Consider the following 26,458-nt stretch of genomic DNA (forward strand, 5'->3'; position numbering starts at 1 on the left):
CTTGTTCATGAGACACGAATTCATTCGCATTTTTGGATACACTGACTTCCCAGTGGCGTTTCCTGTTGACCCACCTTTGGAAAGATAATTGGCGACGGTTTCTCTCTTTTTTTTTTTGCCCCAGAAATGGCGACCTGCTCACTTTTGTCAAAAGATTTTCTTACATCATTATGAATCTTCTACGGCAATTTCAACTTCCCTAAATATCCGATCGGTTAGTTACTTTCGAGATACAAAAATTATATATTCCTTGGCACTTTTTGTTTCACACATCCCTGCCAGCGATTTCTATCGGGCAAGTTACTTATTCGATACAACTTTTCTGAAAAAATTATTTGCCAGAGATATTGCTTTTGTTTCGAGCTCTTTAGCCTTCGGGAAGAAGAAGTTCACCCAATGCGAAACGACATTTAGATACAAAAGTGAAACAGCATTTGGAAACTATTTCAACAGAAATATAAGTAACTAAAGCGATAAGAAACCGAGAATTGGTTTATAGCCAACAAAGTTGTAGGATCGTGAGTGTACAAAGGTACGAAAAACCGGGCTTTTATCCGTAATTCATGATTTTTGAGGTGTCCGGGAAAAATCTTATATGCAGTCATTCTTAGATTTTCAAGTGTAGGTTAGGTTTAGGTTAGATTTTCAAGATCTACAAGAAAAATGGCGTTACTTCTCAGATTTTTTTACTTTTGTCTTTTTTGTAACACTGTGTAATTTTTGCCTTGTTTCGACTCCATTTCTTTTATTCCTCCCTTTTCTTCCTTTCCTCTTACCTTCTCTTCTCACCTCTCCCTTTCTTTTCTTTTGTAATCGGGGCAACAATCGTAAACAAATTTAACACCATCCACATCATTATTGTCATCATTACTACATTGCGCTTCCTCTTCTGTTTCACCTACCTTACATTTAATTACCCTTTTCTTCTCCTTTTCCCCTTTTTCTTTTATAAATTATCTTTTTACTGCGACTTTATTTTTTATTTCGTACATTTTCATAACTGATTTGGTGCCTGAGAGCGCTTTTACGAGCTCCACCGTGTACATTAGAATGGGTCGATTTATTAACCGATATCGCGCCATCGATTTTTCGATAGGATTTGAGCTCAGGAAAAAAAGTTCCACACGCATACTCAAAAAAATAATTTTCGAGCCTGCGAAATTTCATTTTTTTGACTTTTTTCGATTTTGATTTTTAAGGTTTTTTTTATTGCCTTCTAAAAATTTTTCGATAATTTCGGAAGAGGTGTCAAAAGACGCGCTTTGGACCCAGGATCACGAATCCGAAACAGAAATTGGAAATTTTATTTCGTTTCGGAGATATTTGCAAACAAAATTGAAAATTTTCATGTCGTTGTTGTAATTTTGATGAATTTGGTGCTTGAATTTTTTATTAGTAATCACCTAAGTATATACAACGTTGGCAATTCACCAACTTTCATCACTAGGTCTAGAGAGGAAGTCCTGGATATAACCCTGGGTAACGATCTGGCTGATGCGCTAGTCTCTGGATGGGGGGTTTCCTCTGAACCCTCCATGTCGGACCATCTTATTATCCAGTTTGTCATCGGGGCTATACCTCTAGAAGGACCACCAAAGCGAAATCCCAGGAACACAAACTGGGATATGTTCAGAAATACAATACAGGAAAATCTTGCTACTATAGAGAATAGGAACAGAGGAACAAGTTATATGGAATTAGAGACCAGGGTTAATAACTTCAACAGTGTGATTATTGAAGCGTATAACCCGAACATGTTACAAAAAGACGGAAGGTTTTAAAACCGGGGAAAACTCCTGTAGGAACGAAAACGGCGACCTTGTAACTGATGTCCAGAGAGTGCTTAGATTATGGAGGGAATACTTCTGTGCTCTCCTAAATGGAGGCAGCAATTCACCGCGCAGAGATGAAGCACCCGATCCCGCAATCGATGATGATGGAATATATGTATGTCCCCCCGCCCGATTATGACGAAGTTAGAATAGTAATAACCAGATTGAAAAACAACAAGGCCGTGGGCGCTGATGGATTGCCTGCGGAGCTATTCAAGTTCGGCGGCGAGGAATTGGTAAGGCGCATGCAGCAGCTTCTTAGTAAAATATGGGCGGACGAGTGCATGCCCGACGGTTGGAATCTAAGTGTTCTTTGCCCAGTCCACAAGAAGGGGGATACTGCAAAATGCACCAACTATCGTGGAATCAGCCTTCTTAATATCGCGTATAAGGTCCTTTCAAGTGTATTGTGCGAAAGATTGAAGCCCACCGTGAACCGGCTGATTGGACCTTATCAGTGCGGCTTCAGACCTGGTAAATCTACCATCGACCAGATTTTCACAATGCGCCAAATCTTGGAAAAACCCGTGAAAAGAGAATCGACACACATCACCTCTTCGTCGACTTTAAAGCCGCCTTCGACAGCACGAAAAGGAGCTGCCTATATGCCGCTATGTCTGAATTTGGTTTCCCCGCAAAACTTATACGGCTGTGCAAAATGACGTTGAGCAACACCATCAGCTCAGTCAGAATTGGGAAGGACCTCTCCGAGCCGTTCGAAACTAAACGAGGTTTCAGACAGGGTGACCCCCTATCGTGCGATTTCTTTAATGTGATGCTGGAGAAAATTATACTAGCTGCAGAACTTAACCGCACTGGAACAATATACTATAAAAGCGTGCAATTACTGGCATATGCTGATGACATTGATATCATCGGCCTAAACACCCGCGCTGTTAGTTCTGCTTACTCCAAACTGGAAAAAGAAGCGGTAAAGATGGGTTTGATGGTGAATGAGGACAAAACGAAGTACTTGCTGTCATCGAGCAAAGAGTCAGCGCATACGCGCCTTGGCAACCACGCTACTGTTGGCAGGCATAATTTCGAAATAGTAAAAGACTTCGTTTATTTGGGAACCAGCATCAACACTAGCAACAACATCACCACTGAAATCCAGCGAAGTATCAATCTTGACAATGAATGCTACGTTGGACTAGGTAGGCAATTGAAAAGTAAAGTCCTCTTTCGGCGAACGAAAATCATACTCTACAAGTCACTTATCGTACCCGTCCTGCTATATGGGGCAGAAGCATGGACCATGACAACAGCATATGAAGCGGCTTTGGGAGTGTTCGAGAGAAAAGTTCTTCGAAAGATTTATGGACCTCTACGCGTTGGCGATGGCGAGTACCGAAGAAGATTTAATGATGAGCTGTACGAGCTATACGCAGACATCCACATAGTCCAGCGAATTAAAACGCAGCGGCTGCGCTGGCTAGGCCATGTTATGCGAATGAAAGATGATGCTCCGGCCAAGAAAGTGTTTCTATCGGAACCCGCCTATGGAAGCAGAGGTTTAGACGGTTAAGCGCCAATTTAAGTAAGTAAAAGTAAGTAATAACTCTGGCTGTCGTGAATCAAAGGGCCCAGGGAATAAAACCCCCTGGTGGTCGGGGAAGCTGTCGGAATTGAGGAAAACCGTGCGCAAACTCTTCAACCAAGCGAGACGCACGGGAAACTGGGAGCAGTACACAGCTAATCTAACAACATATAACAAAGAGATTAGGAAAGCTAAAAGAGAGATCTTCAGGAAATTTTACGAGGGTATAACAGAAGTTCCAGAGGCAGCAAGGCTTCACAAAGCCCTAGCCAAGGACCAAAGGGAGACGCGATTATCGATGAAACTCCCCGATGGAACCTACACAAGGACAGAGGAGGAAAGAGCACATGCCCTGTTTGCAGCGCACTTCCCGGACGCATCCTCGGAAACCTCGCCGGAGGAGGTTCGAGAGGTAAGACCGACACCCACAGATTGGAACCTCGCCAAAGGACTCTTCAGCGACAGCACAGTTAAGTGGGCAGTAAGATCTTTCCAGAACGACAAATCTCCGTGATGGCATATATCCAGACTTTCTGCAGCAGGGTGAGGAATTGATCACACCTGGCCAGGATTATGAGGGATAGCCTCGCACTGGCATACATCCCAACAGTGTGGAGAAGAGCAAAAGTGGTCTTTATACCTAAGGTGGCTAAAAAGGACTACTAGTCCAAAGTCCTTTAGGCCCATAAGCCTGACATCCTTTGCTCTGAAAGCAATGGAGAAAATTGTAGACCACGAGATTAGATCAAAGGCTCTCGATAGAATGCCACTACATCGAGATCAGCATGCATATAGGGACAGGCAGGTCGACAGAAACTGCATTGTATCAACTGTCCACAGAAATCCAAAGTGTGTTCGAGTGCGGGGAGATAACGCTATGCGCATTTTTGGACATAGAGGGGGCTTTCGACAACACGACACACGAAAGTGTGAATCGGGCACTCGAGAGAACAGAGATACAACGTCCAATCCGTATGTGGATAAACGCCTTATTGCGTACGAGGATTGCTGAAACCTCAATTGGGGACGGTAAAGTAAAGATCAAAACAACGAAAGAATGTCCACAAGGGGGCTTTCTGTCACCCCTGCTGTGGAGCCTGGTAGTAGATGAACTTCTACAGAGGCTCTCAGAAAACGGAATCCGATGTCAGGGGTACGGGGATGATATTGTTATCATTGTAAGGGGCAAATTAGAGAGCACCCTTTGCGACATAATGCAAAGAGCATTGAGGTTAACGAAAGAATGGTTTACTGAGGTAGGGCTAAGTATCAACCCTAACAAGACATCCATTGTGCCCTTCATCAGGTAAAGAAAACTGGAAGGGATTAGGCAAATCACAATGAATGGAGTACAGATGGAGTACACGACTGAGGTGAAATACTTGGGAGTCACATTTGACTCTAATCTCTTATGGAAGAAACACGTCGACAATACCATATCAAAGGCCACAAGAGCAATAATGATGTGCAGACGTATTGCAGGAAGATTCTAGGGATGCAGCCCAAAGATCCTAAAATGGATGTACACTATGATAGTGAGACCTATCATAGTGTACGGAGCAGTTGCGTGGGCATCAATGACAACCATGGTGACCGTACGAAAATCACTCACGAAGCTTCAACGCTTAGCGTGTATCTGCATTACGGAAGCCATGCGAACATGCCCGACGGCAGCAATAGAAGTGCTGCTTGGGTTAACGCCTCTACATATAATGATTGAGCAGGCAGCCAGGAGAACTTTAGTAAACATAGCTAAAGAGGAATGTGGAAGAGGCAAAGTGATACAGTCACGGAGCATGGCGAAGCTGCAGGAGCAGTTTCCACTTATCCAACTTCCCAGAGATGATACGAGGAAGATAATTAAGTTTGAGAAGCGCTCAAAATAGAGCTGGGAACAAATGTACGTGGGACACCTCCAGGATTGAAGCGCTTCACCAGGAACATACTATAATATGGTACACCGATGGCTCGAAGACACCGGAGGGCATAGGAGCGAGCCTATGGTCCCAATAGGGTCACATACAATAAGGGAGGAATTTAGACAAAAGGAGGCGTGCCTCTGAGAACAACATTGGTGCGAAAGTCCAGGATTTCGGCATGCAAAGGCACTAATAGGAGGGTATAACTCAAAGCGATATAGAGCTATGATTAACCTCCCAAAAAGTAGCCTTAGGAATTTAACAGGTATACTCACAGGTCACTGTAGGCTAACAAGCCACATGCATAAATTGGGCATATCGGCTAATAGCCTTTGTCGATTCTGTGATGTCGAAGATGAGTCTGCAGAACACATCCTGAAGGAATGTGAAGCAGTCACGAGACGAAGACTTAGGATCCTAGGATCATCCAAATTAGAAAATAGTAGCATACACTCTCTGAAGCCGAGAACCATTCTGGATTTTCTCAGAGAACTCGGCTTGGATGAAATGTTGTAAAGAGAATGAGGGCACAATAGACCAATAGGTCACAGTGCTTAACCTCACAACATCTATCTATCTATCTATCTAGTTAATCCGATTCACAATTTCAGAGCTGCTGTCAATGAAAAAAATTATTTCGATCACAAACACTTGCCTACCTTACAGAGTCGTAGAGAGGTGTTTCGTGTATTGTTTATGGTAAAACTTACAAGAGGGTTGCTTAATAGCCCGTTTTTGCTTGGGGAGTTATGTTTAACATTCCCTTCAGTCCGTCGAGACATTTTCAGCCACTTTTTTTAAGCACGTGCAGACCAAATTTTGAAATGCACGAGCCTTTTCGTTGTTTGTGGGAGGATTTTAAAAATCATTGGAACAAATTTGTCACATACTCACTCTTCCTAATTAAAGATATTATACTTGTTGCCTTGAATGATTAAAACCAATTTTTAGGGTGGGTGACTTGGAAAAGCGTCCTTTCCAAGCTCCCATGCAGCGCAATCATAATTGCTGTTTGAAAGTTGTATGTATTCCGCTGCTCGCAATCACGTCCATTCCGATAGCATTATTAAAAATTGTACACCAATAGTAATCAGATCTTTTGTTGCCCTAAATTCCGTCCATTCCGACAACATACTCAACAATCATTTATATTTATATATATGTATTTACTACCAATATTTTGCTATCGCCGGAATGTCAAGAAATCAAAATTTTAATAATGATAACATGGATTGAAAGATAAACATTTCCAAGCTTCCTAAAATCTACAGTTTGGTGCTCGGAGTCACGTCCATTCCGACATCATCAATAATGTGATTATAAATTCATATGTTGAAACTTATTCTGTTTTGTGAATTCTGAATTAGTTAAATTTATGTAAATGAACACACATATGTATTGCGTCCATATGTAAACATTATTGTGCAACTAGTCTGTAAGATTTTATTAATATGTAGATTAAATAAATAAAGACCCACGCGTATGTTCGGATCATACCGCGACTGCTCCTTACTGAGCACCCCACGTTAGCCTCCTACTGGGCAAACAGCTATTTTTTGAGCATATATACGCGTTCGTCAGTAACACTCTTACTACTATGTAAAACTATCTAATACCCTTTCTATTATAAGTATACTTAGTAGGGTGGGTCGATTTGTATGGACGAAAGTTAACCGATATCGCGCCATCGATTTTTCGATAGGATTCGGGCTCAGGAAAAAAAAGTTCCACTACGCATACCTTTGACTTTTTTTCGACTTTGATTTTTAAGGTCATGAAAAAACATGACCTACTAAACAAATTTTCATTTGATTGTAAAAACGGTTTTTATTTTTTTTAAGCGGACATTTTTGGGTCGTACAGGGTATACATGAAAATTTTACAATCAAATGAAAATTTGTTTAGTAGGTCATGAAAAAAACCTTAAAAATCAAAGTCGAAAAAAAAGTCAAAAAAATGAAATTTGGCAAGCTCGAAAATTATTTTTTTGGTATGCGTAGTGGAACTTTTTTTCCTGAGCCCAAATCCTATCGAAAAATCGATGGCGCGATATCGGTTAATAAATCGATCCACCCTAATACTTAGTCCGAATAATTTTTAAATTTGTAGACTAATAAATAAATAAATAATTTGACTGATCGTATAACGCGATGTGTTTTTTGGATCTAACAGGTTTTAGTTTTAATAAATTTAGCGATCCTGGCCATTAAATTCACGCACGTCTCTTTTACAACCATGTGCAGAAATCGTCCCCAATTCCATTAGTATAAAAAGGCCCTTTTTAGTGGCAAGTGGAGTTAACAGCTTTTATTTTGTCGTCAACGATATTTTCAATTTCATTGAAGCCACGCCCCTTAATTTTTGTTCCTTTATTATCTCGTTTTTCTATAAAAGTTTGGTGAAATATATTACAAGTTTATTTATGGAGGGTTTCTGTACTGTACTTGATAAGTTTTATCTTGCCACCCTACCATATGGGTCATTATTTTACAAATCGAACATCTTTTGAGATTTCATAATTTTGATTCGGCTCAAACTTTCTTTTTTAATTGCTCACACGAAATAAGCAAATACCTGTATCAGGATTTCCTCGAAAAATGTTTTTTTTTCAGAGATCTGCATGTGCTCAGATTCGATGGGTAAGCAAACTTGCCCACATTCAAAATGCATTATCTTTGGTTCCACTCGTCGTATCTTATTAATTTTTGTTTTATTTTGAAGGTAACAATATTTACTTTATAACTGCGTTAAAAAATATTTAGTTTTATAAAATCAAAATAATGATTAAATAATTTAAATAATTATTACATTCTGTTTTCCCCCACGAATATTTTCGAAAACATATTTATAATGCGATACACTTTCATCTAAAGAACCACTTTTATTTTAAGTTGGACAATTTTGTGGTTCAAGAGATATTAACGCATTTCTGACCTGACCTCGAGCAACTTGCTTACATTTACTTGCAGCAGGTACGTCCTACAATTGTATACAGCCAACGCCTGCCTGTGTATGCATGCATGGTACGCATGCATGTTCAGCTTACATACATATGTATATGTACTTGTAAACAAACCTAGTAATCACTTAGCAGGTAGCTAGTTTTACGAAATTATTATTTGTCAGAATTAGTATAAGTACCGGGCCACCTCGGGAAGTATTTATGGCCTTATCACAGTAAGGGGCGCAGCTGTGGCGGACGGTTCTTTCCCCGTATATAATACTGGACCGCTGAGCCCGCCTTGTCGGGCAGGTGGTCGTACGACCAAGATGAACGACTCATTACTTACTTACTTACTTAATTGGCGCTTAACCGTCTAAACGGTTATGGCCGTCCAACAAGGCGCGCCAGTCGCTCCTTCGCTCCGCCAACCGGCGCCAATTAGTCACACCAAGGGAGTTTAAATCGTTTTCCACCTGGTCCTTCCAACGGAGTGGGGGCCGCCCTCTACCTCTGCTTCCATAGGCGGGTTCCGATAGGAACACTTTCTTGGCCGGAGCATCATATTTCATTCGCATAACATGGCCTAGCCAGCGCAGCCGCTGCGTTTTAATTCGCTGGACTATGTTGATGTCTGCGTATAGCTCGTACAGCTCATCATTAAATCTTCTTCGGTACTCGCCATCGCCAACGCGTAGAGGTCCATAAATCTTTCGAAGAACTTTTCTCTCGAACACTCCCAAAGCCGCTTCATCTGCTGTTGTCATGATCCATGCTTCTGCCCCATATAGCAGAACGGGTACGATAAGTGACTTGTAGAGTATGATTTTCGTTCGCCGAGAGAGGACTTTACTTTTCAATTGCCTACCTAGTCCAAAGTAGCATTTATTGGCAAGATTGATTCTTCGCTGGATTTCAGTGCTGATGTTGTTGCTAGTGTTGATGCTGGTTCCCAAATAAACGAAGTCTTTTACTATTTCGAAATTAAGGCTGCCAACAGTAGCGTGGTTGCCAAGGCGCATATACGCTGACTCTTTGCTCGATGACAGCAGGTACTTCGTTTTGCCCTCATTCACCATCAAACCCATCTTTACCGCTTCTTTTTCCAGCTTGGAGTAAGCAGAACTAACAGCGCGGGTGTTTAGGCCGATGATATCAATGTCATCAGCATATGCCAGTAATTGCACGCTTTTATAGTATATTGTTCCAGTGCGGTTAAGTTCTGCAGCTAGTATAATTTTCTCCAGCATAAAATTAAAGAAATCGCACGATAGGTGGTCACCCTGTCTGAAACCTCGTTTAGTTTCGAACGGCTCGGAGAGGTCCTTCCCAATTCTGACTCAGCTGATGGTGTTGCTCAACGTCATTTTGCACAGCCGTATAAGTTTTGCGGGGAAACCAAATTCAGACATAGCGGCATATAGGCAGCTCCTTTTCGTGCTGTCGAAGGCGGCTTTAAAGTCGACGAAGAGGTGATGTGTGTCGATTCTCTTTGCACGGGTTTTTTCCAAGATTTGGCGCATTGTGAAAATCTGGTCGATGGTAGATTTACCAGGTCTGAAGCCGCACTGATAAGGTCCAATCAGCCGGTTCACGGTGGGCTTCAATCTTTCGCACAATACACTTGAAAGGACCTTATATGCGATATTAAGAAGGCTGATTCCACGATAGTTGGTGCATTTTGCAGTATCCCCCTTCTTGTGGACTGGGCAAAAACACTTAGATTCCAACCGTCGGGCATGGTTTCGTCCGCCCATATTTTACTAAGAAGCTGCTGCATGCGCCTTACCAACTCCTCGCCTCCGAACTTGAATAGCTCCGCAGGCAATCCATCAGCGCCCACGGCCTTGTTGTTTTTCAATCTGGTTATTACTATTCTAACTTCGTCATAATCGGGCGGGGGACATATATTCCATCATCATCGATTGCGGGATCGGGTTCTTCATCTCTGCGCGGTGAATTGCTGCCTCCATTTAGGAGAGCAGAAAAGTGTTCCCTCCATAATCTAAGCACTCTCTGGACATCAGTTACAAGGTCGCCGTTTTCATTCCTACAGGAGTTTGCCCCGGTCTTAAAACCTTCCGTCTGTCGCCGTATTTTTTGGTAGAATTTTCGGGCGTTATTCCTGGTGGCTAGCAGCTCAAGCTCCTCGCACTCACGCCTTTCTGCTTCTGCTTTTTTCTTCCTGAAAAGGCGTCTGGCTTCCCTTTTCAACTCACGATAGCGTTCACACACTCCTCTTGTCGCGCTCGCTTTTAACGTAGCCCTGTAGGCAGCGTCTTTTCTTTCGGTTGCAACGCGGCATTCTTCATCATACCAGTTGTTTTTTCGTTGCCGCCGGTAACCAATTTTTTCCTCGGCGGCAGTACGAAGTGCTTTGGAGATATGCTCCCACTGCTCCTGTATTCCTTCAGGATGAGTTGTGCCCTCAGAGAGCGACTCATTACCTGACTGTAATAAGGACGATGTAAAGAGGAGGACTGAGTCGCAATCCAAGGACGACAAATACGAATTAAGCGATGCGTCAGACTCGGGGAGCGAGAGTAGTGCTGATTCAATGACCTCCGTGTTGGAGAAGCACACAAATGAAAACGGAGTAGAAGAGTGGAGAAGGGTACGGAGCAGAGGAAGTAAAAGAGCTCTCTCGCAGTACCGTGCAGCACTAAGAATTGTACAACGCTTGGGAGCAGTGGTCGACTCAACAGAAGTGGAGATCGAGCGCTTGGAATGGGCCCATGAAGCAGTAGAAGTAGGTCGAAGGCAGTTCAAAAGGTTTTCTGCGAGAAACCCTCGGTTCTGCAACCGGTACTAGGAGGAAGAAGCGTCGAATGGCAGAATGAAGAGGCAACGTTCGGCGGAAGGCGACAAGCCTGCTTTCAAGAGGCAGAAAGGACCCAGTCCTAGAGCCGCGAGGCAGGGCAGTCGCATAGACAAGACAAGTAGGCCCAAAGCTGTAAGGCAGATGGGCTCCAATAGCGAGGTAGCACCTACCTCGAAAGCTGCGAGTCAGAGGGAAGTTCCAACTACGGAAGTAGGAGATAAGCCAAAGCGAGATAGCGCTAAGACTCCGGCTTTCTCGGAGGCGCTAAAGGGAGTTATCTCTAAGACTCCGGCTTTCTCGGAGGTGCCAAAGGGAGATAACACTAAGACTCCTGCTTTTCCCGAGAATATGAGTGATGTGGCAAAGCAGTCACTGACTGTGGCGCAGGTTGATCGTAGCAGTCCTTTCGGCCAAATTACTACTACTACAACCAAGTAAGCCCCTTCCAACCTTTGATTCGAGGGGATGGTATAATGGTGTGAAGATGATAGCGTGCGACAACATCGCGGGCTTGCGGTGGCTGGAGGAAGTGGTTCCAAACCTCCAAAGGCAAGGCACGAACGCGCGGTTTGAGGTGGTGGATAAAGCGCAAATCCCCACGGTACCAAAAGTTAAGGTATGGACACCACGCGTGATGAAGTCGGAGGATACACTGCGACTTCTGCAGAATCAGAATCCGAACATACCGACACAGGATTGGAAGGTACTTACTGTATCTCGGCCTACCGAGGATGGTCAGTTCTATATATTCCAAATAAACAAGCAGGCGGAGGATATTTTGTACACGCAGCTTGGCAAAATGTCCTTTGGCACTGGCAAAATTTACATGCGACTGAGGAAAAGAAGTCCCGAGAATAAAAACCCTAATACGCTGGAGGTGGACGAAGTCGAAAAGGACCTCAAAAGCCTAAGGGAAAAAAGACAGGTTGAGGTCCCCAACGCCAGCACGAACGTGCTAGAAGAGGACCAACCGCTAAATGGTGCTGTGACTCACACAGAGGAACACCCGGCACAACAGTCACGAGAGGCTGAAGGGGGCCTCGAATAGTCTAAACCAAAAGGGCAAGGGGAGGACGACGACGTCAAGACGAAGGTGCTGGAGGGGGACAAACATCCCAATGGTGCTGCGAGTCCTACAGATAAACCTCCAACACAGTAAAGTGGCGTCGAGCGAACTCCTCTTAACCCTTGAGGAGGGTTCGTTTGACGTGGCGCTGATCCAGACTTAGCGCGCGCAGGTTTGGCGTTTACTACGCGCAAACGGAAGGACGGGTGCGAGCTGTAATAATGGTAAGGAAACAGCTGCATTCATATAGCATTACACCACTGAGGATCTCGTAGCGGTGGCCGTTGAGCAAAAGAATAAGCAGGCATTTATCCTGGCGTCCTGCTACATGGCCCATGCTGCGGAGGTTCCACCGATGGAATGCAAAAGGCTAGTACAGGAGGAAAGGCGGTTGGTCATAGGCGCAGATGCAAATGCGCATCACAATGCGTGGGGAGGAGCAGATACGAACGAGAGAGGCGATTATCGAATATCATATATCAAGTTATGATTGGATGGTTCTTGATAGACCATCCTTCTCCGACCATGCGTATATCAGCTTCAGCATCCCCCTAAAGAGGGTAGAGAAGTGAGCAACCTTTACAAACCCTAGGTCAACGAACTGAGGTTGCTAATGTAGAGGAACTGTAGGAGTCGAATCAATTCCTAACAAGGACGCTTATGACTGCGTATAACAAAGCTTGCCCTCCAAGAAGATTCAGAGGAAAAGCAAATCCGCCATGGTGGAGCAATGAGCTGAGTCTTCTAAGAAGACAGGTAAAAGAAATGTTTACGCTCGCAAAGACCGCGGAAAGCGAAGCGTGTCGGGACGATTACAGGGATCTACTGAGGACCTACAAGCGGAAAATTACCAGGGCGAAGAGAAACTCATGGAAAAGTTTCTGTACGGACATAGAGTGCTCCAGCGAAACAGCGTTGAAAAAAGTCCTAGCAAAGGGAAACATAGTCTAATAAAGAAAGAGAACGGGGAATGATCACGTAATAGTGAGGAATCCCTTGAGGTTCTTCTCGATACACATTTCCCATCGGGAGACGGTTTAGAAGAGCCAGCAGACATCACCCACACTTCGATCACGGAGCTAGTAGTGCCGGGCTTGGTGACCGATACCAATATCGAGTGGGCAGTGAAGACGTTTTCTAAGTTTAAATCGCCGGGCCCAGATGGTATATTCCCGGTCATGCTACAAGTCTCAAGTAGGGCGGTCGTGGAATGGTTTAAAACAATATTCGATGGATGCATAAGACTGAATCATGTACCGCACTCTTGGAGAACTGCTCGTGTAGCTTTTCTACCAAAGGCGGGGAAGATCGGTCACGTGTCTCCCAAAGAATATAGACCCATTAGCTTAACATCATTTCTGCTCAAAACCTTGGAGAGGCTGATAGATGTGTACATAAAGTCCAACGTGGATGAAAAGCTGCTCTCCACAACACAGCATGCGTACACCAAAGGCAAGTCGGTAGACACCGCATTGCATATGGTGGTAGGTAGGTAGGTTGAACTGGCCGGTCCATGAGGACCTCACATAGACTGATTGAGTCCGTAGTGTTACCAGAAGTTTGTTTTAACGACCAAACTGAAAAAGCCTATCAAAAACCAGGACCTATGTTATAAAAAACTTCCTCTTGGCAAATACTAGAAGCTTCCTAGGACTTAAACTATGGAGTTCTTGTTTGGTGGAAAGCCACACAAAAAACAACATACCTCAAAAAATTAGAGGGGGTATGCAGACTATCGATGCTTAGCATTACGGGCGCCCTGAAAACAACCCCGACGGCTGCACTGTATGCCATTCTGCACATTTCACCTGTAGACCTGGTAGCAAAGAACAAAGCATTAACGACCGCAACCAGGCTCGGTGCTTCGGGGCAGCTTGAGCGTCGACCATATGGCCATAGTAGTATAGCGTCATCAATCACAAGACGAACAGACTACCTGATTCCTTTAGAATGGGAATAGATGGGAATGAAAAAGCGGACGAACTAGCTAAAAAGGGCGCATCCCTTGAAGCTTGCTCCGTAGACGTCCCAATTAGATTGGGCGAGATTAAGCGAAGGCGAGAGGTGCACATGATCGACCAAGCGGGAAAGGCGTGGGTTCAAGCGCGGGGCTGTAAAGTGTCGAAGATTATGTGTATGTCTTACAACCTTAGACTAACACAGTTGCTTCTATCATTAAACAGAGAGGACTGCAGACTCATGGCGGGTATTCTGACTGGACACTGCCTTCTGGCGTCACATGCCTTTAAATTAGGCTTGGTCAGTGATAGCAGATGTAGGAAGTGCGGGTTGGAGGAGGAAACGATTGAGCACGTTCTGTGCTCGTGCCCTTGATAGGGTTTTTCAGTTTGGTCGTTAAAACAAACTTCTGGTAACACTACGGACTCAATCAGTCTATGTGAGGTCCTCATGGACCGGCCAGTTCAACCTAACCTAACCTAGTATAAGTAGATGTATGATTGTAAATAGAAAACAGAATTAAATTTTATTTCAATGTAGAAACATCGTTCATTTTCTTAATTCCGAAAGTTCTTGTTTTACTATTTGCGAGTTTTAAATAAATATTATTAGGAAAATGCCGAAAGTTAAATGTTTAATCCATTTGATTTTTCTCCGCACCCAAACACCAAAAACTACGGGACTCTATTATAAATTATTAAATCCTATATTATTGAAAATTATTAAATTTTATTTTCGAATACTAAGTTTTTTATATTGATACATGTAGTATCTAAACACACATAGACATATACATATTTTTTTGATGAAAGTGTCGCATTTTATATATATTTTTTCGAAAATATTTGTGGCGGAAAACAGTATGTAATAATTCAGCCCTATTCTGCATTTCGACTTGGATTGGAATTTTTTCGATTTGGCAATTTTGGTATTCTGTGTTCCAATCTCTTTCGATCCAACTTCGAATCGTTCGATTTTTTGTATTCTGCATTTCGATCGTGGTTCCGTTTTTCTAATTGGCGGAAAAATATTTTCTTTTTATTTTTTTATTAATTTATAACAGAATTTTAACAAATATGTAAGTAAAACTTGTTAAGAAACGTAGAAGGCTTGATGATGATTGTTATTTATATGTTTCTAGGTTAAAAACAACATGTCGATGTCGAAGTCCTTGGACGTATTTGCCCCGCAAAAGTATCTAACACATACTTGAAATCATCCTTGTTAAGTCGAGAGTTTTTTTTGAACCTAAATAAGAGAATAAGTCTTTAAACTTTACCACTTTTAAGTTCAATTTCTTACAATTCGTCACTCATCTCAAATGGATTACACAAATGTCGCAATATTTGCCTTTCCATTCTCGTCTGGCCATTTTCGTATGCGTTGCTTTCGAACTCCACAAATATGCCGCGGCTATTGATTCTATTATAATAGACAGCTATAATTTGTGTCTGTTCGTTGGGTCCAGTTATATGCCAAAGCAAGCTGCCGGCGTAGAGGAAGGTGAAGCGAAAACGTAAACAATATTCGTGCAGGAATCCGTTTTAACAAAACTTGGTGGACACGGCAGGGAATTGGCCAAAAGAACGACAAAAACACACTTACAATTATGAAAGCACTTCACTCAACAAAATATAACACTGCGGCAATATATTCTATTGCTTTTTTTTGTACAAAACGGCGTGGATAATAAAATATAAACGTTTTTCAGTGTTTTTTACAAATTTGCTTTAATTTATTTTGTTCCAATGTTCACACATTCCGTACCAACAGATGATTTCGAAAAATCATTTGCTCTTCCTCTTCTCTTTACGATTCCGTCGTAATGCAGAATACCAAACTTCGATTAAAGCGGAGCGGAGAACGGGAACGTAATCGAAATGCAGAATAGGGGTGATTATTTAAAAACTTCATTTTTTATTCATTTATTTTTTTTTTTTATAAATATTTTTAACGCAGTTATAAAGTAAATATTGTTACCTTCAAAATAAAACAAAAATTAATAACATGCGACGAGTGGAACCAAAGGTATAGCATTTTGAATGTGGGCAAGTTTGCTTACCCATCGAATCTAAGCACATACAGATCTCTAAAAAAAAATTTTCGAGGAAATCCTGATATATGTGTTTACTTAAATTGCGAAAAGATTCCAAAAAATAAATTTAGTGTCTTTTAAAAAAGTGAAATTTTTTTTTCTACAAATCTGTACGATTTGTAAAATAATGACCCATATACAAAAAAATGTTTACCTTCATCGGATAAGATGCAAAATAGGAGGTTTAAAACAACAACAATTGTCGATTGTGCAGTGTCTGCTTTCTACTGCCAATCCTTTCATTTGTAGTCCACGTCGAAATTGAAAATGAATCATGTTGAAATATTACCCAAAGAAATAAAAATTTAACAAATATATGATATTTGTTTGTTATACATTTACATATATTTTATTTCACAAAAATCCACATGAATCACATTATTGACTTTTAAATATTTAAGTTTCCATACCATAACAACATCGTAATCATATTTAACTTCATGATAGAGATATGTCACATCCCATTATTTATGTAAATGTGGATTTGATGGCCTTGGACATCTTATGCTTACCATTTAACGGTGACGGCGTCAGGAACTAGAATTAATTATTACATTTATACGAATTAATATATTTAAGTATTATTGTAAAACTAAATGCAAAGTGGACTTTATATGCATTACATATGTCCACCAACAAAAATGGAACATTTTCAAAGCCTTCGGGGTGTCGTGGTGAGTAGGGAAGCTGTAAATAAATCTTAAAAATATAGGTATGTGTGTATATGTATATTAAGCTGTTCGTTAAAAAAAAGTCGATCGCGGATCGTAAACCGTAATATAGGGGCTGCAGTTGTAGCAGCAGTCTTACTTTTTTTTTAAGTTTGGGCAGCTGTGGCAATGTCGCACGTTATTTAAATAAATGTTGACAATCTCTTGATCATCACTATCAAATCCAACACAACATAAATGAAATAATTGATAACTGCGAATTGATATGTATTTGTTACGAGAAAAAAACACACTAAAGATTATCGCGACAATAATTTAATAGTCTTTTAAGGGCCAATTAAACTTCTTTAACCCTAACGCCATAGTCGTAACCATACCCATATCCATAACCATCTCGATCACATTGGATTGATGGTGCCTTAACCTAAAAATCATAAAAATTTCATAAAAATGAAGAAAACACAAAAAACTACAAACATATTCAACAAAAAATAAGTCTCTTAGTCATAACGTATCCAAAACAATGAATAAAATTTACAAAAAGTTATTAAATTCACCAACTCAAATATTTTAAGGTTATGGATATGTCGAGAAACCAAAAACCAATTGGTTGGCTAAGGTATGGTTATGGCGTTAGCGTTATGGTATGGCACCATTAATCGTTTGCATTGATTTCCATAAGGTAGGTTCCATCAGCTGTTTTATCTGTTTATGGTTTTATGGTTATAAGTCACCATTAATTGGCCCTTTAGTTCAAGATTTCGCGAAGCTATCGTCTTTTCCAAAACAAATGTCAATAAAGATCTATTGCGCTAAAAACGGTAAACACTGCTCGATTTTCCGAAAATTTGAAAAAAAAAAACCATTCACAATAGTAAACAGACTGGATCACCCATGGGATCACCTGTTAAATCGCTGTTCGAGAACTTAAACTATTTGCTCAGTAGTGTTTTTCAAACACTTTTGTAGACGACCGGTATGTTTCATTATTAACATACAGATAGGTTTGTAAACATTTAACTTTTGAAACGATAAAATGTTTGTTTTGTGCACCGCTGGGCACTCATGAAAACAACTTTAATAATATAATTACAAAAATGTTAATTAATACTATGTTCAAACAGAAAAATAAATTGAGGCAATTTCGATTTAAATTGAGTTGTGTTAACATCAAAAATTTGAAAATTGTGTGAACAAAAAAATTTCTAAATACCACTTTTTGTTCAATAATTCCCCGGGGCAAATCGATTTTATTTTTTCAGCTAATTTTTAACAAAAAATCACACAACAGGGCGAAAATACCTCGATTATGCTTCACTGGCAAGGTGTATCTCTAAAGTGGTGGAAAACTTTTCGTTTTGTAACCGATTATAACTTCGAAATGATCTGAGATTTAATATGCCATCTTTTTTAATCTTACCTTCCACGTCTAATCCTATATCGATTCACAAACTCACAGTTATCACTTATTTCACACAAACGGCTGCACCCTCAATTCAGATGGTTTTCAAAATTTTTAAATGTGACAGTTCTCTAAGAGACATCAAATTTGAGTGTACAGCTTATTTGATTTAAAACGCATCATATTCCGTACGACAAGCTATATACCAATTTCATACAGAAACTTAATGAAATCAAAATTTTGTTTAATGAAATAATTAAGGTTTCCATTTTCACACAGGGCCACTTGCTTCGTTAAGCGAACATCAACAGCCCCAAAAAAATATTACACATTTACCAAAAATATTTAAAAGAGATATATCAGCCGTTTCCTCCTTAACTATAAAGACAATCAAAATAAAATACATAGGCAAAACTACTCATAGATTTTGCACCTAACCAAATATGTGCTTATTTTAAAAATAGTCATGTTATCTTTTGTGGAAAATGCAGCGAAAAAAGAATTTTGAATTTATTTGGTGTTTTTACATTTTTCGTACATTATTGAAAATCATGGCGGAACGATACAAGGTGGCAGCATGGTGACATACCTACAAACATAAACAAAAATTCCATGTACTTTGTTTTTGTAAATTCGATGGACAAATGTCAAAATCGTACTGCGCCGGTATCAAATAAAAAAAAGTTTATAATCAGGTTCCGTCGGCGGCCATCGTGGTGTGATGGTAGCGTGCTCCGCCTGCCACACCGTATGCCCTGGGTTCGCACCCCGGGCAAAGCAACACCAAAATTCTAGAAATAAGGTTTTTCAATTAGAAGAGAATTTTTCTAAGCGGGGTCGCCCCTCGGCAGTGTTTGGCAAGCGCTCCGAGTGTATTTCTGCCATGAAAAGCTCTAAGTGAAAACTCATCTGCCTTGCAGACGCCGTTCGGAGTCGGCATAAAACATGTAGATCCCGTCCGGCCAATTTGTAGGGAAAATCACGACGCAAATTGGAAGAGAAGCTCGGCCTTAGATCTCTTCGCAGGTTATCGCGCCTTACATTTTTTTAATCAGCTGTCCCATGCTGCCACCTTGTATAGTTCCACCATGATTGAAAATAATTTATTTTTGATTGTCATTTCTTACATTGGCAATAAAGTTCAAGCAAAACATACTTGATTTTTGACTCCATTAGTAGAGTTGGGATTGTACCGGGTATTTACCATTTTTACGGGTAAATATCAGGAAAATACCCGGAAAATTCCTTTTTTGTATCTTTTTTTGGGTATTTAAAAATCATTTGAATCGATGCTGCTTGGAATTACAATTCAGCAATTAAATTTATACGTAATTTGAAATTAAAAAATGTTCGTTTTGATTTTAAACAAACAACCCAGCAAACACTCGAAGGCAACAATTAGTCCGAAAGGAGTCCAAACTTGGGACACATATTTACGCAAACAAAGCTACCCCTCAAACATGCTCACGACGCTCATAATTTAAGAATCCGAAACGAGTCCAAAATAAGTGGGCAATGTAGGAATTAGAAAAGCGTCGAAACGCGTAGGAGGGTTAAAGAAATTTTAGTTTTTGCTATTTATTTAACGGCCTAAAAGCTCCTAACCTATCATGCAAAAATTGTCATTTATCAAATTTTTATGTTCGTCAAAGCGAGTTTGGAACAAATATTGATACTTTGTTACGACAATTTTTCATTTTAATACAAAATGAATTACATTTGTACATAATTGTTACCCTTGCTATTCTTTTTTTGTATAAGCATCGACGTTTTTCCGCTCATGGATACTTCTCGATATTTTTGTGACCGCAAAGCTGCCACGCTCTGTCCTGGTGTGTCGAACTATATATGACCCCAATAAGCGCTGGCGATGCCTAATAAATAGGCCATATAGGTGTCAGATAATCAGAGTTTATTAGAGTTAAAAATGGCGCCAGAGAGTTCCAGTAGGTTATAATATGAGCTGTTTAAAAGCGTTTTAAGACTCATGTCGGACTCTTATTTGGGTTCATATAGCACGACCATTGCAAGAAGGGAAATACATTGGTTTCGGCCTCCCAAATGAGCTCATACCGATTGTAAAAGCTACAATTTAGATATTTTTTCCGACTCTTTTTTGACTTAAAATGTTTACTGGGTAACCTAAAACTTTTGCAACGGCATGCATTATTGGGTAAATATTTTTGAAAAACGCTGGATTACAGATTAAAACTAATTCAAACGATAGCGTAATGGATAATTACCCACCAATATAGGAAAAACTGGGTACATTTCGGATTGAATTTGTGTGTTTGTTTCCCATATTTTCCAACAGATTATTTTTACCCTTCTTTTGGGTAAATATTTGGGTATTTATCCATTTTTACCATATATAACCAATTTACCGGGAATTTACTATTTGGGTATTTACCCCTTTCCCATCTCTATCCATTAGACATTCAATACAGCAATAATGAGATAAGGGCTTTAATGTAGAAAACTTGACTAATGATTTCAGTATTCCTCTGTGTGAAATTGGTATTAGATATGCGTAAAAAAGTGTATGTAACGAACTGCTTGGTATAAATGTAGAATATCGCGAGTTTAATTCACAATGGCCCCTAATCAACAAATTTAAAATTTCACAGAAGCAAAAAACATTTTTTTACATTCTTCATTCATTGCTAAAATAGCTTTTTAAAAGTGGCGTTACTCCCTTGTTATTGGTTCTAAAGCGAATGCGACACGATGAAGGATCACGATCCATTTTGATGGATTTCAAAATGTCTCGATATTTTGCGATCCTGCCCCGATCTATCGGTATTTCATGTTAACGTTTGCGATTAAAATTTATCATAAAATAATGATGGAAATACTGATGGATCATGGTCCGGTATGCAAAATATTTAGAAATTTTTATATCCATAAATATGGCTCGTGAGCCAGTATTACCAGCATAGCCTCATCGTGTGACACTCGCCATACACTTAAAAAATTTTTTTTTTTTGGTGGGGGGGGGGAGGGTCTTTTTTAATTTATCATATTGAAAATCTGTTGGTTGGGGCCTTTGTGAATTAAGCTAACGATGTCAGTATGTAAATATTTTGTAAAAAGTGAAAACTTCAGTGTAATTTTTTGGGTTTTTGATATTTGGGTTTTCGTTGAAATCGTGATGTCTTACATGATACAATTATTTTATAGTTTACAAATCAAAATACAATGTAATGGGATATTTGTTACAACCACAAGCATCTCATCTCATAATATGGCCAGGAATCATAGGTTGATGTATTAAGCCTCTCATCTGAGAAAATTGTAGGACTGGTAAGGCAGATTTCATCACAAAGGAATTTGTCATTTTTCTTATTAGATATGTATGTATATTAAACAGCAGACTCGGGTGTTTTTTTAGTGGAACGTGGGATTGACTAGGAAACGGAAATTCAAAACAATAATTATGTAAATTAAGGTAAGTTCATTTAAATAATAATGTGGAACGTAAATATGTTAGCAACGCGCAAGCAGTAGATACAACATTCATACTAACATAAACACTGACGCAATTAAAGCAGTTATCGGACGCTTAATAAGAAATAGTCAGAACTCGGAATCTAAAAATTTTATGTTGACTCACACAGAAATCTTTGATATTTTAAAGTGTCTGTTATGAATACAATTTTTCCTCTTAATATTATAGTCAAGTGTAAAAAAGTATTGAAAAGGTCAATTTTCTTAAAATTTTATGGATAATTATTTGATTTGGCAGTTGAATCAACTCGCCGTACAGAGAACAAATTTTCTATCACTGAACAGACGGAAACATGTTTGCAACGTATTGTGACGAATATTATCATCACTAAGCGATACTATCATCACTAAGCCGGTGCACGAGGAAACCGAGAGAATAAAAGCAGTGCCAGCTGAGGCATGACTAAGCAGTTTGATTTAAACACGCAATTAGTTGTGAAGTTAAATGTTATTGTGATGTAATCTCAAAGAAGTCTAATAAAGACCATTTTGCATTATTTAATATTGGAGTTATTTATTTATTAGTTTAGCGATTCGAACGTTAGCAGAAGGTTTGGAATAAGCAGAATTTCACTAAATTCGTTACAGTATCAACAAAAATAAGTGTTCGCTGAAAGCGCCTTATCCATCAACAGCACCAAAAAAACATTACGCTTTTTACAAAAACGTGTGATGGTAGCGTGCTCCGCCTACCACACCGAAGATCCTGGGTTCACGCTATGGGCAAAGCGGGGTCGCCCCTCGGCAGCAGTTTGGCAAGCACTCCGCAGGTATTTCTACCATGAAAAGCTCTCAGTGAAAACTCATCTGCTTTGCAGATGCCGTTCGGAGTCGGCATAAAACCTCGTTCCGCCAATTTGTAGAAAAAATTAAAAGAAGCACGACGCAAATTGGAAGAGAAGCTCGGCCTAAAATCTCTTCGGAGGTTGTCGCGCCTTACATTTATTTATTTCTTTGTTATCTTCAAACCACGACAATCTGCTCTGTTATTCACTTGGTTTTTGGGAACTTTTTTCGTTTTGTACGTTTAAATGCCGTTTCTCTGCATGATTTGTGTGACTAGTAAGTTTGTGGTATTATCTATTTTGACTACATCTCTTGTTGACATGGGTCGGTTTTTCATAATTAGGGATAGAACATTATTCTCCAACTATGCAGCGTCTGCTGATCGCTTCGAGCGTCCACTTCTTGGCTTGTCCACCTTTGCTGAAGCGCAAAACCGTTCCTCGGGCATTGTCATAGGATTATCCCGTGGCGGCCACCGTGGTGTGATGGTAGCGTGCTCCGCCTATCACACCATATGCCCTGGGTTCGCACTCCGGGCAAAGCAACATCAAAATTTTAGAAATTTTTTCAATTTGAAGAAAATTTTTCTAAGCGGGGTCGCCCCTCGGCAGTGTTTGGCAAGCGCTGAAAAGCTTTCAGTGCCGTTCGGAGTCAGCATAAAACATGTAGATGCCGTCCGGCCAATTTGTAGGGAAAATCAAGAGGAGCACGACGCAAATTGGAAGAGAAGCTCGGCCTTAGATCTCTTCGGAGGTTATCGCGCCTTACATTTATTTATTTTTTTTATTCCGTTACTTAAGCTAACTTTTTATTACTAACATTGGGATTATTCGTCCAAAAGTATAAAAAAAATTTCACGTAGCTCTTCGTTAGTACAATTTTTTCGTTGTTGAAGGCTGACGCTAATATATTTTTTGAAAATGGCTTAAAACCAGGGACGGAAACTATTATTCCTTTTATGATATAATTCCTTGCAAAACTATTAATTTTAGACTTTTAATATATTTGGATCAAGATAAAAATTATTTTCCAATTTTTATTACCTGAGTCATTTTTTAAAAGTCCGAGTTTAACTAGTACTATCGGACTCAAAAAATAAAAATACAGATTTTACTTTTATATGTGGACTTTTATGGAAAAAGTTCGAAAAACAATATGGATGTATGATTCGACATGATATTGCTATAGGGATACCTGAGAACTCAAACATTTTCACCTAGGAAAATTTTTTGACCCGGACTTTTACGACTCCGAAAAAAATTTTTTTTATTTTCCGTCCCTGCTTAAAACACCACTTCAAAAATAATTTTTTCAAAGCATATTTTTTCATTAACATTTTAATTTAATTTATTATGTACATATTTCGCATGATTCAATCACAAGAGGTTTGCTCGACAGACAAATTTATTGACAATTGCAGCCATTTTGCTCCCAAATCGAATTGACATCCGTTAACTGTGTTCTTTGCGATTTTTCGAAAAATATTAGTAGTAGAAATAGGAAGCAATCAGTTTACAAATACCCGATAAGTACTGAACTGCATAATTCCTTAGAACATTTATTTTATTTTTATGATGAATTTATTAACTATGCCATGATCTATTAGTGTGAAAAGTACGGACGGAATCGTGTACTTTCGTAAACCTATGAACAAAAATCCCCAGCTAGGGTGGAGCGAACCCACTCACAATCGCAGAACACTGGGGAGCAAATCCCAGAGGCATCAACAACATCCACCCAGTGCCCAGCCAGCGTCTCCTCGGCCACCGGTCAGGAGCCTACGCAAGCTCCTTCAACACAGGAGCTACTGGAAGGGCTGAATTTAGAGAACCTAGGGTTGGAGGACAAAGGCGAGGAAATCCTGCGGCTGTCCGGTGAGGACGAGCCGTTAAGGTTTCAGATCTGACCGACCCACACACAAAGGTTGCCCAGATCAACCTGCACCATGCTAAAGCTGCTTCGGCAGTAATAGCACGCAGGTTCGCCTCGGAAGATCTGGGCATAGCACTCATCCAAGAACCTTGGGTGTATAAGGGTCAGGTGAGAGGCCTAAAAGAGAGAAATAATAAGGTAATTTGGAATCTTTCTCAGGAAAGACCAAGAGCGTGTGTAGTGCTTAACAATTCCATTAACTACTTTTGCATTACAGAGTTTATGAGTCAAGACCTCGTAGCAGTTCAGGCGGTGATGGAAATACAGGGAGAGTCAAGTAACATCGTCTTCGCAGCGGCCTATTTTGCGGGAGATAACCACGAGGTCCCTCCAGAGGGTGTGAAGAAACTGACGGAATATTGCAGACGGGCAAAATTACCGTTAATCATGGGATGCGACGCCAATGCGCACCACGAGGTATGGAACAGCTCAGACACCAATTCAAGGGGTGAGTCCGTTCTTGAATTTATTATTAGTAATGACCTAAGTATATACAACGTTGGGAATTCCCCAACCTTCATCACTAGGTCTAGAGAGGAAGTCCTGGATATAACCCTGGGTAACGATCTGGCTGATGAGCTAGTCTCTGGATGGGGGGTTTCCTCTGAACCCTCCATGTCGGACCATCTTATTATCCAGTTTGTCATCGGGGCTATACCTCTAGAAGGACCACCAAAGCGAAATCCCAGGAACACAAACTGGGATATGTTCAGAAATACAATACAGGAAAATCTTGCTACTATAGAGAATAGGAACAGAGGAACAAGTTATATGGAATTAGAGACCAGGGTTAACAACTTCAACAGTGTGATTATTGAAGCGTATAACTCCAGCTGTCGTGAATCAAAGGGCCCAGGGAGTAAAGCCCCCTGGTGGTCGAGGAAGCTCTCGGAAATAAGGAAAACCGTGCGCAAACTTTTTAACCAAGCGAGACGCACGGGAAACTGCAAGCAATACACAGCAAATCTAACAACATATAACAAAGAGATGAGGAAAGCTAAAAGAGAGAGCTTCAGGAAATTTTGCGAGGGTATAACAGAAGTTCCAGAGGCAGCAAGGCGTCATAAAGCCCTAGCCAAGGACCAAAGGGAGACGCGATTATCGATGAAACTCCCCAATGGAACCTATACAAGGACAGAGGATGAAAGAGCACATGCCCTGCTTGCGGCGCACTTCCCGGACGCATCCTCGGAAACCTCGCCGGAGGAGGTTCGAGAGGTAAGACCGACCCCCACAGATTGGAACCTCGCCAAAGGACTTTTCAGTGACAGTACAGTTAAGTGGGCAGTAAGGTCTTTCCAGAGCTACAAATCTCCGGGAGTGGATGGCATATATCCAGCCTTTCTGCAGCAGGGAGAGGAATTGATCCCACACCTGACCAGGATTATGAGGGATAGCCTCGCACTGGCATACATCCCAACAGTGTGGAGAAGAGCAAAAGTGGTCTTTATACCTAAAGTGGCAAAAAAGGACTACTCTAGCCCAAAGTCCTTTAGGTCTATAAGCCTGACATCCTTTGCTCTGAAAGCAATGGAGAAAATTGTAGACCACGAGATTAGATCAAAGGCTCTCGATAGAATGCCACTACATCGAGATCAGCATGCATATAGGACAGGCAGGTCGACAGAAACTGCATTGTATCAACTGTCCACCGAAATCCAAAGTGCGTTCGAGTGCGGGGAGATAACGCTATGCGCATTTTTGGACATAGGGGGGGGCTTTCGACAACACGACACACGAAAGTGTGAATCGGGCACTCGAGAGAAGAGAGATACAACGTACAATCCGTATGTGGTTAAACGCCTTATTGCGTACGAGGACTGCCGAAACCTCAAGTGGGGACGGTACAGTAGAGATCAAAACAACGAAAGGATGTCCACAAGGGGGCGTCCTGTCACCCCTGCTGTGGTGCCTGGTAGTAGATGAACTTCTACAGAGGCTCTCAGAAAACGGAATCCGATGTCAGGGGTACGCGGATGATATTGTT

General features: G+C 40.6%; 1 protein-coding gene and 1 long non-coding RNA gene across 3 annotated transcripts in view; one reads left to right on the forward strand and one right to left on the reverse strand.

Annotated features, from left to right (window-relative positions):
* Positions 1-14,939: 14,939 nt before the first annotated feature.
* On the forward strand, positions 14,940-18,854 carry LOC137243277 (uncharacterized). The gene is made up of 2 exons (XR_010950486.1): positions 14,940-15,156; positions 15,220-18,854. It is a non-coding gene; the product is annotated as an uncharacterized lncRNA (long non-coding RNA).
* SERCA (ATPase sarcoplasmic/endoplasmic reticulum Ca2+ transporting SERCA) overlaps positions 16,496-26,458 on the reverse strand; it is a 36,184-nt gene continuing 26,221 nt past the window's right edge. The window contains exon 10 of one of the 2 annotated variants that reach the window (XM_067770781.1): positions 16,496-16,710. In XM_067770781.1, the coding sequence (XP_067626882.1) occupies positions 16,682-16,710 (29 nt within the window). In that variant the 3' untranslated portion in view covers positions 16,496-16,681. Of the gene's footprint in view, positions 16,711-21,353; positions 21,654-26,458 lie in introns of those variants that run through there. The other variant, XM_067770782.1, reaches the window with a different exon arrangement.

Source organism: Eurosta solidaginis, chromosome 3, assembly GCF_040869045.1.
Source record: "Eurosta solidaginis isolate ZX-2024a chromosome 3, ASM4086904v1, whole genome shotgun sequence".
Taxonomy (NCBI): Eukaryota; Metazoa; Arthropoda; class Insecta; order Diptera; family Tephritidae; genus Eurosta; species Eurosta solidaginis.